General features: G+C 36.0%; 2 protein-coding genes across 5 annotated transcripts in view; both read right to left on the minus strand.

The window, feature by feature from the left end:
• Positions 1-2,773: 2,773 nt before the first annotated feature.
• Positions 2,774-17,692, minus strand: part of LOC105463540 (neuromedin U) — a 35,401-nt gene continuing 20,482 nt past the window's right edge. The window contains exons 5-10 of one of the 4 annotated variants that reach the window (XM_011710702.3): positions 16,021-16,050; positions 15,882-15,932; positions 13,853-13,927; positions 8,706-8,759; positions 7,335-7,374; positions 2,774-2,952 (exon numbers count right to left, since the gene is read on the minus strand). In XM_011710702.3, the coding sequence (XP_011709004.1) occupies positions 7,339-7,374; positions 8,706-8,759; positions 13,853-13,927; positions 15,882-15,932; positions 16,021-16,050 (246 nt within the window). In that variant the 3' untranslated portion in view covers positions 2,774-2,952; positions 7,335-7,338. The remainder of the gene's footprint in view (positions 2,953-7,334; positions 7,375-8,705; positions 8,760-13,852; positions 13,928-15,881; positions 15,933-16,020; positions 16,051-17,692) is intronic. The other 3 variants (XM_011710703.3, XM_011710704.3, XM_024787264.2) reach the window with 3 other exon arrangements.
• LOC105463539 (thymosin beta-4-like) lies at positions 5,878-6,241 on the minus strand. The gene has a single exon (XM_071092664.1). The coding sequence runs from the start codon at positions 6,225-6,227 to the stop codon at positions 5,994-5,996; it is 234 nt and encodes a 77-aa protein (XP_070948765.1). The 5' UTR covers positions 6,228-6,241; the 3' UTR covers positions 5,878-5,993.

Genomic DNA, 17,692 nt, shown 5'->3' on the forward strand with positions numbered 1-17,692 from the left:
TGTCAACTTTTCCCTCCATCACCATCATCAACCGATTGTTTCAGAGCCTCTGGCACCCTTCAAACCGAGTCCTGTCTTCATGGAGAAATAACAAACTCCTGGAACGGAGAACCTTTATTCAGAGGAGGCATTCTTAACCTGGAATCCATAGACTATATATATTTTTTTGTTTTGAGACAGGGTCTTACTCTGTCGCACCGGCTGGAGTGAAGTGGTGCAAACACTGCTCACTGCAGCCTCCACCTCCAAGGCTCAAGCAATCCTCCTGTATAAGCGTCCCAAGTAGCTGGGATCACAGATGCATGTGCCATCATACCCAGATAATTTTTTTTTAATTTTTTTGGTAGAGACAGGGGTCTCACATGTTGCCTAGGCTGGTTTCAAATTCCTGGGCTCAAGTGATCCTCCCACTTCAGTCTCCCAAAGTGCTGGGATTACAGGCATGAGCCACCACACTTAGCCCATACAACATATTTGGATAGACTTTATGGAATATCTTGCTCCCCAGTCCCCAAGTGTACACATAATTTTGTTGTAGGTGTACATATTTTTTTTTTTTTTTCTGAAATTAAGAACCAGAGCTTTCATTAGATGCTTAAATGGGACTGTAGGCCCCCCAATTCCATCTTAAAAATCCACTGCCTTAAGTGACAGAAGCTCTGGCTTTAGGCCAGGCACGGTGGCACACGCCTGCAATCCCAGCTCTTTGGAAGGCTGAGGCAGGCAGATCACTTGAGCTCAGGAGTTCAAGACCAGCCTGGCCAACATGGTGAAACTTCCATCTCTACTAAAAATACAAAAACTAACGGGATGTGGCGGGTGCCTGTAATCCCAGCTACCCAGGAGGCAGAGGTTGCAGTGAGCCAAGTTCACACCACTGCACTCCAGCCTGAGTGACAGAGTGAGATCTGTCTAAACTGAGGGGAAAAAATAAATAAATAAATAAAGCTCTGGCTTTAGGTAGGATATCTAGACAGGTGGGGGTTCCTTTGTGTTTAAATTAAGGAAAGGATGTTTACTGGGAGCTGCCAGGAACTTGAGGAAAACACTTGGTGTTTTACACAAGTTGTTTTACACAGTTCCAGAGATGTACTCACAGGACTTGGAATGAAAAAAAAAATGTTTTTAGTGACATAACTTTAAACTTGGGTTCAGCATGGGACAAGTCCATCTGTAGTGCCCAGCGGGTACTTGATACAAATCTTATACTCCTAGTAGCCCATATATTCTGTTGTGTTTGCATATGAGACATGAATTTGTTAAATATAAATAATTAAAAACATATCACAATTTTTGTAATAATGTCTTGGTATTTTCCTCATCTTCTTCCTCTTCCTCTTTCTTCTTCTTCTTCATCCCCGGAGCCCTAAAAATGTTACCTATATCTCTCTGGATTTCTGAGAGGCCCTGGGAACTGCTGATTAAATTAACATTCTTTTCTTGTTCTGACAATCCAAAGTCCAGGTTAGTTGAAGTACTGTGCACAGAACTAGCTAATGCAGCCCCATGCATTTGTGGCTTTAGGGCAGCATGCTCTCCTTGCTCTCAAGTCCCCATCTTATCAAGGCATTTTTATTTTCCTAAAAATAATGTATGTTTTTCTCTTCTTCTTCTTCTTATGTTCTTCACTCAGGCTGACAGGAAGTGAAATTCAGGAACTTTGTTAGTAAAAGGTGTAACTTAAGCTATAATAATTGCTCAACATTAGGAAGACAAAGGTTTGTTAGATACTCTGCTCTGAAGAATATCTGTGTAGACCTAATTCTACCTACTCAAAAGAGCCACTGCTTTCTAATCAGCCAGCAACCTTCTTGATGGAGGAGGTGGGAACCTAAGACAGAGGTCAGAAGAAAAAAGATCAAGGGAACCTGAGAGGAGATAAATTCAACCTCCATCTGAAGTTAATTCTGTGCCCACTAAACATTGATTTGATGTTAAAAGTTCCCAATTGTGTTCATGATCCTCTATTAATAAGATTATTTTCTTTCTGCTAATAGACAGAACTGCTTGCCTTTCAGATGTTGTGAGGTGAAGTAACTTATTTTAGGATAACCTGAATACTGTGAATTGGTAGAAAAAGTTGGTCCTCTGATATATTTGTAGCAATCAGATATCCATTATACAGTTTATAAATCAGAACTTGATTATTGGACTATTGGATGGGTTATGGCCCAATCCTCCAACTAGTATAGTTTCAGTTGGTGCTCACATTCTAAGATTGGTAGCTACTGGGCATTCTGGTATTTATGAGAGCTGGTGTTTTGTCACTGACAAAATCCAAATACGATAAACTAATACAGCTCATTAAAACTCAACTCTCAACTCTCTATGAGTGCCTTTAATGAAAACATCAAAAATGCATGTGGGCAGGGTACGGTGACTCATGCCTGTAATCCCAGCACTTTGGGAGGCCAAGGCGGGTGGATAACCTGAGGTCAAGAGTTCGAGACCAGCTTGGCCAACATGGCAAAACCCCGTCTTTACTAAAAATACAAAAAAAAAAAAAATTAGCTGGGCATGGTGGTGCATGTCTGTAATCCCAGCTAGTCGGGAGACTGAGGTAGAAGAATTGCTTGAACCCAAGAGACAGAGGTTGCAGTGAACCAAGATTGCACCACTGCACTCCAGCCTGGGTAACAGAGCAAGACTCTGTCTCAAAAAAAAAAAAAAAAAAAAGCATGTCAGTACTGTCAAACCCGGCAGGGATCTAAGGAACATCATTATTTACAGGTTTATTACACAGTATTTCTCATTAAAACACTAAGCAAAAATATTTTTAGATTTTTTAATTTTCAACAAATTAAACATTTACAACATTGTTACAACTGAGAACATCGACAACACAGGGATTTTCAACAGGGTAAATTTAGCAAGGATTTTTTTCAGAAGAAAACAAAATGTCAGTACATTTTGTACTCCATAGCATTGCTCTGTGGAAAATTAGTTGGCAGCCTGCAAAAAAAGAAAAACTGAATTAGATTTAAGTGCAAATGACCATGTGAATATGTGTATATAATTTCTATATTTTGTCATAGAGTAACATTAGCATCTGAAATATTTCCCAGCTGTTCTTCTGTGTGTGTGTGTGTGTGTGTGTATTGTGTATGTATATATATACACACACACACACACACACAGAAGAAATATATATATATGTATTTTTCTTTTTTGAGACAGAGTCTTGCTCTGTTGCCCAGGTTGGAGTACAGTGGCATGATCTCAGCTCACTGCAGCCTCCACCTCCTGGGTTTAAGCAATTCTCCTGCCTCAGCCTCCTGAGTAGCTGGGATTACAGAAGCGCACCACCACGCCCGGCTAATTTTTATATTGTTAGTAGAGACAGAGTTTCACTATGTTGGTCAGGCTGGTCTCCAACTCCTGACCTCTAGTGATCTGCCCACTTTGGCATCCCAAAGTGCTGGGATTACAGGCGTGAGTCACCGTACCTGGCCTGTCTGTATATTTTTAACTATATATCATTTAATCTATCTCTAATGGAACACTTATTCTGTATGTCTGTGGCTTCCAACAGTTTACAGTATTTAACTATTTAAAAGTGATTTCCTAAAGCTCATTCATACCAATAAGATTTATGAATAAGCTATTTCAAAAGCTACATTTACTCCTTGTATATCTATTTCCTCATATATTTGCAACTAAATAGTTCTATTTTATGTTTAACTACTTTCTAAATAAATATAGGTCATCAGGATAGAGAAAGGCCTTAGAAAATCAGATGAGAAAAACAAAGAAAACATGATTATTATGTTGTTTTTCTATTGGCAAAATGAAATGAAATCATGAGTACATTAGTTTATGTATACCCTAATCTTGAAAATAATCTGAATAAAGCAATTATTCTCAATTTTGGAGTTTTTTTTTTTTTTTTACTAAATTCACCAAATCATGGATTAAATTTCATTTCACATTCTGAACACTCTAATACTTACTTCGATGTTACAAATGCAGCTATTTTTTTCCCATTTGGTATTAAGCTATTTAAAAACATTTTTTATGCCAATTTACATTTATAATATTATAAAAGATAAAATAGTTTCTTATCCATTAGCTCTCTGTTCTTTGTTCCTTGAAAAAATACAAAATTAAGAATATGTTTTCTCATATTCCTCATGTGAACATAATTTATCAGGCCTCTTCTGAAGCAGGAGTTAATACCAAACACAGTTTGCAAATTCAAGTTCCTAATTAGGTCCCATGAGCACATTAAATTTTTCCTTCGCTTTTCCACTATTTGAATCTTTTCTTTCTTTCTTTTCTAATTGAATTGGCTAACACATTAAGAACTACATTAAATAAGAAATTAGAGAGTATCTTTATCTTGTTCCTGACATTAATGGAAATGCTCCAAAGTGTTTCACTAACAAGCCAGCTACTATACTAACTTGGTTTGAGACCATTATATAAATCATGTCAAGAAAGGCTTAATCTCTTCCTAATAGATCAGAAATTGATGTGAAATTTTACCAAAAGTATCTATTGAGATTATCATATAATTTTTCTTCTAATAGTGAAAACTTTTAACACACTTCTTAATGTTGAACCATCCTTGAGTTGCTGGAACAAATCTTACTTAGTGGGGTCATAAAATTATTTAAGTATACTGATGAATACTATTTTATAATATTCCTTTAAAATTTTTACATTAATATTTATAAACACAATTGACTTACAGATTTTTTATACTATTTTTTAAGTTTTGGTATTAATATTATGCTGGCTTCATGAAAATATTTGGTAGTTTTTCTTCTTTCTCTGAGCTGAAAAAATTCAAAATTATTGGCTTAGCACTTTTTGAGGGTATATTGTGGGTATAGTTTTTTTTTTTCTTTTTTTTGAGACAGTATAGTTTTGAATGAGTAGTTTCTTTATTTTTTTTCTTTTTCTTTTCTTTTTTTTTTTTTTTTTTGCTCTTGATGACCAGATTGGAGTGCAATGGTGTGATCTCAGCTCACTACAACCTCTGCCTCCTGGGTTTAAGTGATTCTCCTGCCTAAGCCTCCCAAGTAGCTGGGATTATAGGCATGCACTACCACACCTGGCTAATTTTGTATTTTTAGTAGAGACGGGATTTCTCCATGTTGGTCAGGCTGGTCTTGAACTCCTGACTTCAGTTTCTTTATTTTTGAAGGTGATCCACCCACCTTGGCCTCCCAAAGTGCTGGGATTACAGGCCTGAGCTACTGCGCCTGGCCAAGGGTATAATTTCTAGATAACATTTTCCAATTTTCCCCCATACCTATTAGTCCGTTTAGTGTTTTTCTTTTTTCTGAGGTCAATTTTGGTAGCACCTACTTTATTAGACAATCCTCCATTTTATCCAGGTTTCCAAACTGATATGTGGAGAGATGTGCAAAGTACTCTTTTGTGATTTTTATTTCTTCTGTTTTAATTTCTCTTTTCATTGTACTTTTCTATATTTTTGATTTTACCCTTTTTCTTGATTACACTAGGCCAATTTAATTTTTGCAAAGAATTACTATAAAAAAAGAATTACTATAGATTTTTGCTTTGTTTACTGTCCTCCTTCTTTACTGCTTTTTTTTAAAGTTTTTAAACTTTTCATTTGCATATTAAAAAAATTGTGCATTCCAATAATTAAAATCATTTGAGCAAAAAAAAAAAAAAAAAAAAAAAAAAAAAGGCACTCTGATTAAACTGCATTACATCCTGCAGGACACCTTGGGCCAGCTTGGTTTTACTCTAGATTTCACTGTCGTCCCACCCCACTTCTTCCACCCCACTTCTTCCTTCACCAACATGCAAGTTCTTTCCTTCCCTGCCAGCCAGATAGACAGATGAGAGAGGCAGGCGCGGCCTTCGTTGTCAGTAGTTCTTTGATGTGAAAGGGACAGTACAGTCATTTAAACTTGACCCAACCTCTTTGCATCTTACAAAGTTAAACAGCTAAAAGAAGTAAAATAAGAAGGCAATGCTTGTGGAATGTACAGTGCATATTGGTGGCGCACGCCTCATTACGATTCGCCTGCTTGCTTCTCCTGTTCCATCGTTTCTTTGGAAGGCAGTGGATTTTTCTCTTGCGTCTCTGTCTTCTTCAGTTTCCAGTTACCGAATTTCTCGATCTCAGCCATATCGGGTTTGTCAGACATGGTTGCGGAGGGAAAGCGGAGCCAGGCACGCGAGAACAAGCGAAGTCTGGTCTGCACAGTGGCCATCACCGAGTTGTCCTGTTTTACTGTTTTTAACATCAATTTCTTCTTTCATTTTTATAACTTCCTTCTGCCCTCTTGAAGTTTGCTTTGTTGTTATTTTGTTTTTATTTTATTTATTTTTTTTTTTTTAAGATAAGTTCTTGTTCTATTGCCTTGGCTGGAGTGCAGAGGAAAGACATAGCTCACAGCCTCAAACTCCTGGGCTCAAGCTATCCTCCCATCTCAGCCTCTGAAGTAGGTAGGACTACACGCATGCGCCACCACATCTGGCTAATTTTTTTCTTAAGTTTTTGTAGAGATGGGGTCTCAAAATCCTGTGCTCAAGTGATCCTCATGCCCTAGCCTCTCAAAGTGATAGGATTACAGTCATGAGCCACTTGCCCAGTCTAAAATGAATGATATATTTGAAAAAATAAGTTCAGCATAAAATCTGGATTTAGGATTACAAAAGCTTAGTAGAATACACTTTTATTTCTGTGGTGTAAATTTATTAATCTGCATTTGGGGTTGATTTCAACATTTATTGTCTAATAAAATATTAGGATTAACATATTTATTAAACATGTGGGAACAGTCAACAGCTACTAAATTTCTACTGTATGTCCAGCACTGAGGTAGAAATTCTGGCAGCATGAAAGAAGAAGTCATTCTCTCATGTCTTTCCACATTTTAAAAAATTCTCTAGAAACCAGTAAATCACCAGCTTTTACAAAGAATCTTTGAGTATTGGTTATTTAGATGACAGAAGTACTTTCGGTCTGTAAATCTTGGCCCATTATGGTAGACACTGATTACTGCAATAAGAATTCATTCCTTGACATATCCTACTTGCACAATAAATGATGATAAGATCAATGTCTACAAAATCACTTATGATAATTATTACTGTGACATAGTCTGAGGAATAAATGACATGGGCAAAGCAAATGAGGCCCTAAAATACTGGTATTTTCTCATTACAATAAAGCCCTTACAGCTCCTATCATTGTAGTATTTATATGGGACATTCATGTACATATGCAATCAAATAATAGAAATATATTTAGCATAATTTAATTTGTGACTGTTTGAAAACAACAGAAAATGTCAAACTGTGTTGAACTGTGAAATGCATACCATTTTATTTATTTATTTCTCACATACCATTTTAAATGAACCCTGCTGACCTTCTTCCATTCCGTGGCTGAAAAATAATAGATTAGAAATAAATCGGTGTAACTAAAGATGGAAGCTAATAGTCATAGGAACAGATTGATGACTTAGAGGAGTATTTAATGTGCATCACAATCATCTAGAGGGCTTTTTACAACATAGACTGCTGGACTCCTTAGCCAGAATTTCTGATTTAGTAAGTCTGAGAATCCTAAGAAATTTGTATTTCTAACAAGTTCTGAGGTGATGCTAATGCTGCAAAGACCACCATGAACTAGATGCTATTTGACTTTAATTATTTCCTTGATGGTACCAACATTTTAAAACAAATGTTCTCAATTTTAATTTGATATGAACCAAAATGAACTTACTGAAGTCAGGGCTGTTTAGCTGCTTACTCCTTCCTGCTATCAGTCCAATTCCTTCATTCAATCCATTCTCTAATTTGCTATTAGAATTATTTTCCAAAAGGCAAATCTTACATTTGCCCCCTCCTTAGCCTTTAGTGTAAAGCTGAAATCTCTTAGCTAAATATTTCATCAACCACTTCCCATTGATTCTTCAGGATTCAGCTCATGAAGCTTCTCTGTACCTCTTCCATTCCCCAGCTGGAGTTAAATGCTTTTCTTTTGGAAACCACAGCCCTTGGAGTACAAGTGCATTTCACACAGTACTTTATATTTGTTTACTTATCTGCTTTCTCTTAGAGCCTATCTAAACTCCTAGAGCACAGGAATGGAATCCTATCTGTCTTTATAGTCCCAGCCCTTGGTACATTGCTCAGCACCCAGTAGAAGTTCAATAAATACTTGTTGAACTAATTAATTAAAACTTTCTGGTAATGTATTAAGGATGCAAATATTTTGCAAAGTGTAGCTGCCTAGAATAAAAATACATTTTATAGACAATGTGGACAAACAAAATCAGAAATGTAATCCCGAAATTCTGTCTACTTATACCTTTTATTATGATTGGTTCTTTTAATTTTAAGAATTTGTGAATTCTCTTCCAATCTACTGAGTTAAAAATTTTGTAAATAATTCCATAGAAATAAGGAATAGTGTATCTTTAAGACACCTATTTTCTATACACAAAATGTCATAGAATTAAAGTGTCAAATAGGTGACTGTTACTGGAGGTGTTTAAACATGAGCAATAGATCAAAGGAGAGATCAGAGATACTATGGTATTGAAGCAATAAAGTGGTGACAGAAGTGAATGTCAGACTGTAACACCTGATGCCAAACATCTATAAACTTTAAAACTTAATTGAAATGTAAAAGTTAATTAAATACACAGTGAACATGTTTTTAAATTTTGATGTAGATTGATTTTTTAAAAAAAAATACAGTATGTACCTACCCTGAATAAAAAATATCCTCGACTTTGACTTGCAAAGGGACTTTGGAATTCTTCCTAGAAGAGAAAATGAGGGCATAACAAATCAAATAACACTAAAAATAAGTGCAAATTCTCCTTGAAAGTACATTGAGGGTCAGAATTACTTTCAACTATCATAACTAAACATAGAGGGAATCAGGGACTTGAATAGAGAATTTTTGTATTATACCTGAAAATTTTCAACAACTAGTAGTATCATCAGAATCTTATATTTAGAAATAATTTCCTTATCAGTGTGACCAATTTGCCTTTCAGGAATTTTGTCAGTTGTAGGTGAATTCATCAATAAGTAGAAAGAGAAATGACAGACACTTCATAATTGACTATATTTAAATTCTCCTTTCAGCATTTTGTTAGAATGAAATAATTTATTTAAAATACATATTGCATGTGTTAACACATGAACAGGGGAAAATACAAAACAGAATTGTGTCAAAGCTAAAAAATATTATACAATATTTCTACAGAAATGTAGTTTGAAATTAAAGGACAAATTTGGTAAATTATGTTTATTTGATGAAGCTTTAGGACAGATGTTCCTAATATAATTATATATGCAGAATGTTAATTTTTAAATTTCCAAATATTAATAGGAATGACCCAATTATTCATAATAAGTATATCTTTTTCTTAAACATTTCATTTTAAACTTTGTGAAAAAAATACATTAACATTTTATGGTTTCCATAAAATTGGCTTATAGCTTCCTATTTTCATTAACAATTATCTATATCATAAAAGCATTATCAGCATGGCTATCACCATGAAATCTGTCAGCCAAGACCTTTTTCAACTATTTTATAATATGAATACTATCATATTAAATTCTAAGAAATGGCTCTGATATATGTTTAAATTCTGAAATACTTAGTTTGCAACAAATGTATCTTAAATTCTCAATATAGTATTTAATTTTCATCTTTACTATAACTCCCCAAATTACTTAATATTGAAAAAATCTGTATTTAAAAATGTACATACTGTATACATGTATCAAAATATCACATGTACCCCCAAAATATGTATAACTATAATATACCAATGAAAAATAAAAAATAAAGTTTTAAGTTTTCACAATTAAAAAAAATGTACACATATAAACCATATGTTTATATACCTATGTAAGCAACGTTCTCAGCTGGGTACAGTAGTTAATGCTTGTAATCTGAGCACTTTGGGAGACTGATGTGGGAGGATCACTTGAGCCCAGGAGTTTGAGACCAGCCTCGGCAACATAGAGAGACCTAGTCTCTAAAAATAATAAAAAAATTTAGCCAGGTGTGATGGCATACACCTGTGCACCCAATTCCTCAGGCTCCTCAGGAGGCTGAGGTGGGAGGATTGCCTGAGCCCAGGAGGTCAAGGCTGCAGTAAGCCATGAAAACGTCACTGCACTCCAGCCTAGGTGACAGAGAAAAACGCCGTCTTAAAAAAAAAAAAAAAAAAAAAAAAAAAAAAAATTCAAATGCATATCATATTAAAGAGAAAATACTAAAAGGCAGGACAAAATGTAAATGTAAATTTAAATGTGCCAAATATTTAAAACTTCCAAATGCAAAACCCAAACATACAGATCTTTTTAGAGTCTTATCATTAAGCATAGAGTAGTATATAAAATAATTTGGGAGGTAGAGATAAAAAAAAGATGTGGGAATGAAATTGGAAGATGTCTAGCAATCAAAATTTAAGAAAAGTGTTTTAAGATCTAAAACCTCATTTCTTCAAGAATCCAAAATATTTCACTATCAAAGATACATTTTAAAATTAGATGACTTAGGCCCAGCAAAGCGAACACTCTCCTACAATTGCATTTCTATTCATCTTTTAAATTATTTTCTTTCGTAGGTTTCTAGGAAACTTGACTGGCTGCAAAATACCCTTAAGATTTATCATTTGTCTGAAAATATAGATGATATCACTGAAGGTGGAAAATTCACTCAATGTACTAAACTGGCCACAATACTGAGTGATTAGCTTTGGTTTTGTAAATCACGGCACTGAAATAATGTAGTCATACTAATGATTGTTGGTGTCTTTTAAGAAACTGAATCTTTAAGTTGAAATTGTTTACTAATTCATAACTCAAGCAAATACTTTAAGAAGTAAAAGTTAAATCAAAAAAGCATGTATTACTTCTAGAGTTTGATGACAACTACTTTTTTCTTCATTCTGCAAATTCTAATATTTTAAGGGGCTACTGCCTAAGATCTTACATTTCTCTTTACAGTTGGCATCAGATATTGTCTTCTTTGATGGAAGCTTCATTTAAGAATGTGAAGATTCTGGCTGGGTGCGGTGGCTCAAGCCTGTAATCCCAGCACTTTGGGAGGCCGAGGTGGGTGGATCACGAGGTCAGGAGGTCGAGACCATCCTGGCTAACACGGTGAAACCCCATCTCTATTAAAAATACAAAAAAATTAGCCGGGCGTGGTGGCAGGCGCCTGTAGTCCCAGCTACTCAGGAGGCTGAGGCAGGAGAATGTCATGAACCCGGGAGGTGGAGCTTGCAGTGAGCCGAGATCGTGCCACTGTACTCCAGCATGGGCGACAGAGCGAGACTCCGTCTCAAAAAAAAAAAAAAAAAAAAAAAAAAAAAAAAAAAAAAAAGAATGTGAAGATTCTAGGGAGGAAATACTGGCCATAAAAATAAATTTTGAGGAATATATTCACCTAAACTCTATGCGTTTTTAAAAGTGTCTGAAAACTTTGGGTAGCATTTTAAGAAGAATAAATTAAATATGGTATTGAAATTAAAGAAAACTTTGATCTGAACTCAAATTTTTTTTGTTTGTTTGTTTTGAGACGTAGTCTTGCTCTGTCACCCAGGCTGGAGTGCAGTGGCACCATCTCAGCTTACTGCAACCTCTGCCCCCCTGATTCAAACTATTCTCCCGCCTCAGCCTCCCAAGTAGCCGGGATTACAGGTGCCGCCACCACGCCCAGCTAATTTTTTTTTTTTTTTTTTTTTGTATTTTTAGTAGAGACGAGATTTCATCATGATGGACAGGCTGGTCTCAAACTCCTGACAGGTGATCCACCCACCTGGGCCTCCCAAAGTGCTGGGATTACAAGCGTGAACCACCGTGCCCAGCCTGAATTCAACTTTTAATAATAAAATACATAATTTAAAAATAACATAATAAAAGTACCCAAGATTAAACTATAAAGGATACAGCATAGTGAAAAAAAGTTTGCCTAGATCAGAAGCCAGAAGACTATTTTGCACTTTCTCTTACTAATACGATCTTGGGAAACTCCTTCAACTATTCTGACTTGCTTTCCCTTTTGTAAATAGGAAATAATACTTGTAAAGTACTAACAGAGTTCCTCAAAGAATAAAGTAAGACTGAAAATTATAATGTATTACAGCAAGGGAAGGCATTACTTAAAAATAATCCTAGAGGCGGGGCGCGGTGGCTCATGCCCTTAATCCCAGCACTTTGGGAGGCCGAGGTGGGTGGATCACGAGGTCAGGAGATCCAGACCATCCTGGCTAACACAGTGAAACCCCGTCTCTGCTAAAAATGCAAAAAATTAGCCGGGCGTGGTGGCGGGCGCCTGTAATCCCAGCTCCTCGGGAGGCTGAGGCAGGAAAATGGCGTGAACATGGGGGGCGGAGCTTGCAGTGAGCCAAGATCACACCACTGTATTCCAGCCTGGGTGACAGAGCGAGACTCCGTCTCAAAAAACAAAAACAAAAAAGTATATAATATATATGTATACAAAATAATTGCAGAAATCATCAGTGTTACAAGGGTTAGGATTCTTTTTTTTTCTTTTCTTTTTTTTTTTTTTTTTGAGACGGAGTCTCGCACTGTCACTCAGGCTGCAGGGCAGTGGCAAGATTTCGGCTTACTGCAACCTTTGCCTCCCCCGTTCAAGTGATTCTCCTCCCGAGTAGCTGGGATCACAGGCGCCCACCGCCACACCCGGCTAATTTTTGTATTTTTAGTAAAGACGGGGTTTCACCATGTTGGCCAGAGTGGTCTCAAACTCCTGACCTCAAATGATCCACCCACCTAGCCTCCCAAAGTGCTGGGATTACAGGCGTGAGCCACAAGAGTTAGGATTCTTTTTAAATGACTGTGAAAACTCCACAATGTAACACAGTTAGACTGTATTAAAGTGGTTACATTCATCTTACACATATTGGCAAAATAGCTAGGATGGCAAGCGTTCTGCTCAAGTATTTAAATGTTGTTAAGAGTAGGCCAGGCCTGGTGGCTCACACCTGTAATCCCTTCAATTTTGGAAGGTCCAGGTGGGTGGATCCCTGGACTTAGGTCACATTTTTTTGTTGAAAAAACCAAAGTATATATATTTAGTTTCTGATATTTACTTCACGAACCATAGTCTTACCAACTTGTTTTTTTTTTTTTGAGACGGAGTCTTGCTCTGTCACCCAAGCTGGAGTGCAGTGCAACCTCTGCCTCCTGGGTTCAAGCGATTCTTATGCCTCAGCCTCCGAGTAACTGGGATTACAGGCATGCGCCAATATGCCTGGCTAACTTTTTTTTTTTTTTTTTTTTTTTTTTTTTTTTTTTTTTGTACTTTTAGTAGAGACGGGGTTTCGCCATGTTGCCAAGGCTGGTCTCGAACTCCTGACCTCAAGGGATCCACTCACCTGGACCTTCAAAGTTGAAGGGATTACAGGTGTGAGCCACCAGGCCTGGCCTACTCTTAAGAACATTTAAATACTTGCAGAAAGCTTGCCATCCTAGCTATTTGCCAAGCTGGATACAGAGGGGCAGTACATTGTCCTTTATTTGTTCTCTTATTCCTACCTAAGGACTGGATACAAGCTTTCTTAAACCAAGAATAGATTTTCTCACCAAGAGAGTCATGGTTTTTGGAAAACAGTGTAGTTCCAACTTTCCTCAATGTCCACAGCTTCAGCTAGAAGGGACACAATATTGCAGGGGTCCATGGAAGGGTGGCTTGAACAATTCTCTTCTACTCTGCAAACAGATGCTCTTACGTTGGCTAACTGGGTATTAGTGTGGGCTTATCCTGAAGAGCAGCATTTGATGAACTACCACAGCTGGGAATTAACAGAAAGCGCTGCCCCATGCGGAATGGCAAAGCCAGCATGCAGTTTGTATTACATACGTCCACTCTGAATCTCTTCATTCTTCTCTCATGCAGGTGAGGAACGAGCTGCAGCAACGGATGCACAACAGATGACTGAGAGGACATGAACACACACGCGATGAGCACATGGCTTCTCAGCACTGGCCATCAAGACGCTTCCTATTTGTTTTTGTTTTTACCCACTAAACTTGTCCCAGACAAAACGGAAAATTAAAGATGTCACCTAAAACAGCTCTTTGGGAGCAATTCAAAGAACTATGGAGAATGAACCAAGATATGGGATAAAATTTGGTAGCTCTACACTGGGATTTTTGTCCTCATATTGAGAAGAAGCACTTTCCCAACAGCTGCAGCTCTCTTGTGAACTGTCAGCAAGTAAAACCCCTCATTGCCTCTTTGAGAGGCAAAAGGCAGTCTGTCTGTTACTAGACTTAGTCAGAATAATTCGGGCCAGGCAAAACCCACACTGCCAGTAGCAATTTTCCACTATAAACATGTTTATCTGGAAGATTATACTATACACACATCTAATAACCTCCTTTATAAATTATATACTTAAAATAGAAACATTGGGAGCAACACAACAATGTGTGAAAATGACAATGTGTTCTCGATAGTGAAAACTGTGACTAAGATACATTTTCCCAAAATGTAAAGGTGCCAAGCCAAAGAAAATGAAAGCACACTTGAGATATATAGCTACCTACCTGCTATGGCTGCATTTTTTAAAAAGGTATGGGTCACACTGAGACTTCTTATTAATGTTAAATTCATTTATGACATGGATTATGTTGAGCCCTATATAACAGTTATCTGTTAACTAATTCAACTTGTACTTGGTGTAAAGCCAGTATAATCTTTCGCCTCCTCATATGTTAAGAATATTCCATGTGATAAATATTTCAAACTGAGTTTAAGATTACAGTTACCTTTCCATAGGTATGTATCTGCTTAAAATACACTATGCTCCTCATTCCCTAAATTGGTTCACGGAAGTGAATCACAAGTGTGGAAATAATATTATAGTCAAATAATTTCTAAGTATTCTAGATTGAAACACCAAGTAGGCTGGTTAACATTTTTAAAATCCATGCCTACAAAAAGAAAAACTACTGCTAATACTACATGATTTTAAAGTGAACTGAATTCAAGTTACTGGTTTTTGGCTAACCTTAGAGAATACATTTGCACATTAAATGTCTAATTACTAATAAGAACATCTTAGGAATAGAAGAGGATATTTCTAATTATATTTAATTACATTTTCAACAATCATCCTTTAAAATAAAAAATGCCCTTGGATCAAATGATTTTTTAATTTGCAACAATTGCCATCTGAAACAATATGTTTTACTTATTTGCTTTTTTATTTTCTTGGTCTTTAGAATGTGTTTCACAAAAGCAGGGACTTTTCTTTTCTTTTCTTTCTTTTTTTTTTTTTTGAGACAGAGTATCACTCTGTCGTCCATGCTAGAGTGCAGTGGCGTGATCTCAGCTCACTGCAACCTCCACCTCCTGGGTACAAGCAATTCTCTTGCCTTAACCTCCCGAGTAGCTGGGACCACAGGCGTGCACCACCACACCTGGCTAATTTTTGTATTTTTATTAGAGACAGAGTTTCACCATGTTGGCAAGGCTGGTCTTGAACTCCAGACCTCAAGTGATCTGCCTGCCTCGGCCTCCCAAACTGCTGGGATTACAGGCACGAGCCACCATGCCTGGCCAGGGATTTCTTTTTTAAATTTTGTTTTATTTATTGCTATATTTCTAGTACCTAGAATTGTGCCTGGCACATAGCATATAGCTAATACTTTGTAAATAACTGTTAAAGAATGAATGAATTAAAGAATGAATTTAATGTACAGGTAGTAATTGACATATAAAATAAATCAAATGGATAATAAATATTGAATTTCATTCTTTTACTCACATATAAACTTTTAAAGTAAAAAATTTGAATTCTGATGTAGCTCTGTTATGCTGCAAAAACAGGTTCATTATTTTAAACAAATATTAGTGATTACTAAGAAGTAGTTCTACAACTTACCACAACATTTGAATTGCCCAACTTCTGTGTCTTCGAATAATGAAATAAGAACTGTTTTAAAAAAGCAGTAAGTTTTACTATAAGAATTAATGGTTTCCTTATTATTTTATAAGGTATAGATTTATGAAAATCATCTTACCCTTTTAGTATTATCTTTTTCATCTTGTTCCTATTGAAAAGAGATATTATATCATTATATATTGTAAAATTTTACTATCTTATATACAATAATTTTATAATGTTATAGCACATAATTGTTTAAAACACATGACTCATGTTACATATAAAATATGACTGAAAGTAGTTAAGCATCCGTTGCTCTAAAAATAAATGGGAAATTAATTGAATATTGTTTACAAATACGATGTGCATAAAGATCTCTTTACTGCAACTTTATTCATAAGAGTGAAAAATTGGAAACATCCTAAATATTCAACAGTGGTAGAATGCGAAATTATTATATCATGACATGATGGAATATTCAGAGGAGAAGACTGAAAGAATCACATGAAAGTATTTTTACTGTTTATCACTAAATAAGAAGGTTATGAGTTGTTTTTGATGTCTTTCATAAAACAATTTTTAGCCGGGTGCAGTGGCTCACACCTGTAATCCCAGCACTTTGGGAGGCTGAGGTGGGCAGATCATGAGGTCAGGAGATTGAGACCACCCTGGCTAACACGGTGAAACCCCGTCTCTACTGAAAAAAGACAAAAAATTAGCCGAGCGTGGTGGCACGTGCCTGTAGTCCCAGCTACTTGGGAGGCTGAGGCAGAAGAATGTTTGAATCCGGGAGGCAGAGCTTGCAGTGAGCCGAGATGATGCCACTGTACTCCAGCCTGGGTAACAGAGCAAGACTCCGTCTCAAAAAAAAAAAAAAAAAAAAAAAATTTAAATCGTATAATTCCTATTTTGTTGTTGTTCTTTCTCACTTGTTTTTAATACAAATGGAAGATCATGAATAAACACCATTGTCATTTATTTTATCTTAATTAGGAAAAAAATCAATTATGCTTTTTGGGACAATGTCACCGATAGAAACAATGGATAAATATACAATTGTAGGCAGAAATTATTTAGTTTCATAAAACATTTATGCTTTCAAATTATCAATTTTTTTCTTTGAATTATTATATATAAAAGGTATGAAAGTCAGAGTGTACCAATGACCACAGATTAAGTTAGAATTGCAAATGAAAAGTATAATTCCAAACCTGAAGCTCTCATTTTTAATAAAGTAGCTTAAAAATAAGTTCATCCATAAGACAGAGATTATAAAATTAGGTATAGTGCTTATGCTACTTTTCAAGTTTCCATCTACCCTCACTGTAGGACAAAAAGTTCTCCCAGAAGAATCAAGTAATTTTAATAAGAAACCAAGACAATGACAATACAATTTGCTTTTGTTTTGCATTCTTAATGTCCTACTCTCCCACAAGGTACAATGTCCTAACCTTTGAACCATTAGATGTGCTTAGCAGCTTAGAAAGATGCATCTGTTCTCCAAAGTAGCATGAGTCAGGGCAAAAAAAGAGAGCCAACATGACCCCATATTTATTCCTCCGGACTGGAACTCATTTTATATTTGATAGGGACATATGATTTCCCAATTAGATTACTGTAAGCTCCATTAATATGATGCTCAATTCTCAGACATCAGAGAAACTGAATTATTTCTTATCCAAAAACAATGTTTCCTCTTCTAACTTGTCTTGGCATGCTTCCTAAATTGAGTATATTTTCTTCCAGGAGAAATTCCAAGAAATTTTTGGATAATTTTTGTCTACAAACAAAACACTATTTCAACCTTA

Source organism: Macaca nemestrina, chromosome 3 (genome assembly GCF_043159975.1).
Source record: "Macaca nemestrina isolate mMacNem1 chromosome 3, mMacNem.hap1, whole genome shotgun sequence".
Lineage (NCBI taxonomy): Eukaryota > Metazoa > Chordata > Mammalia > Primates > Cercopithecidae > Macaca > Macaca nemestrina.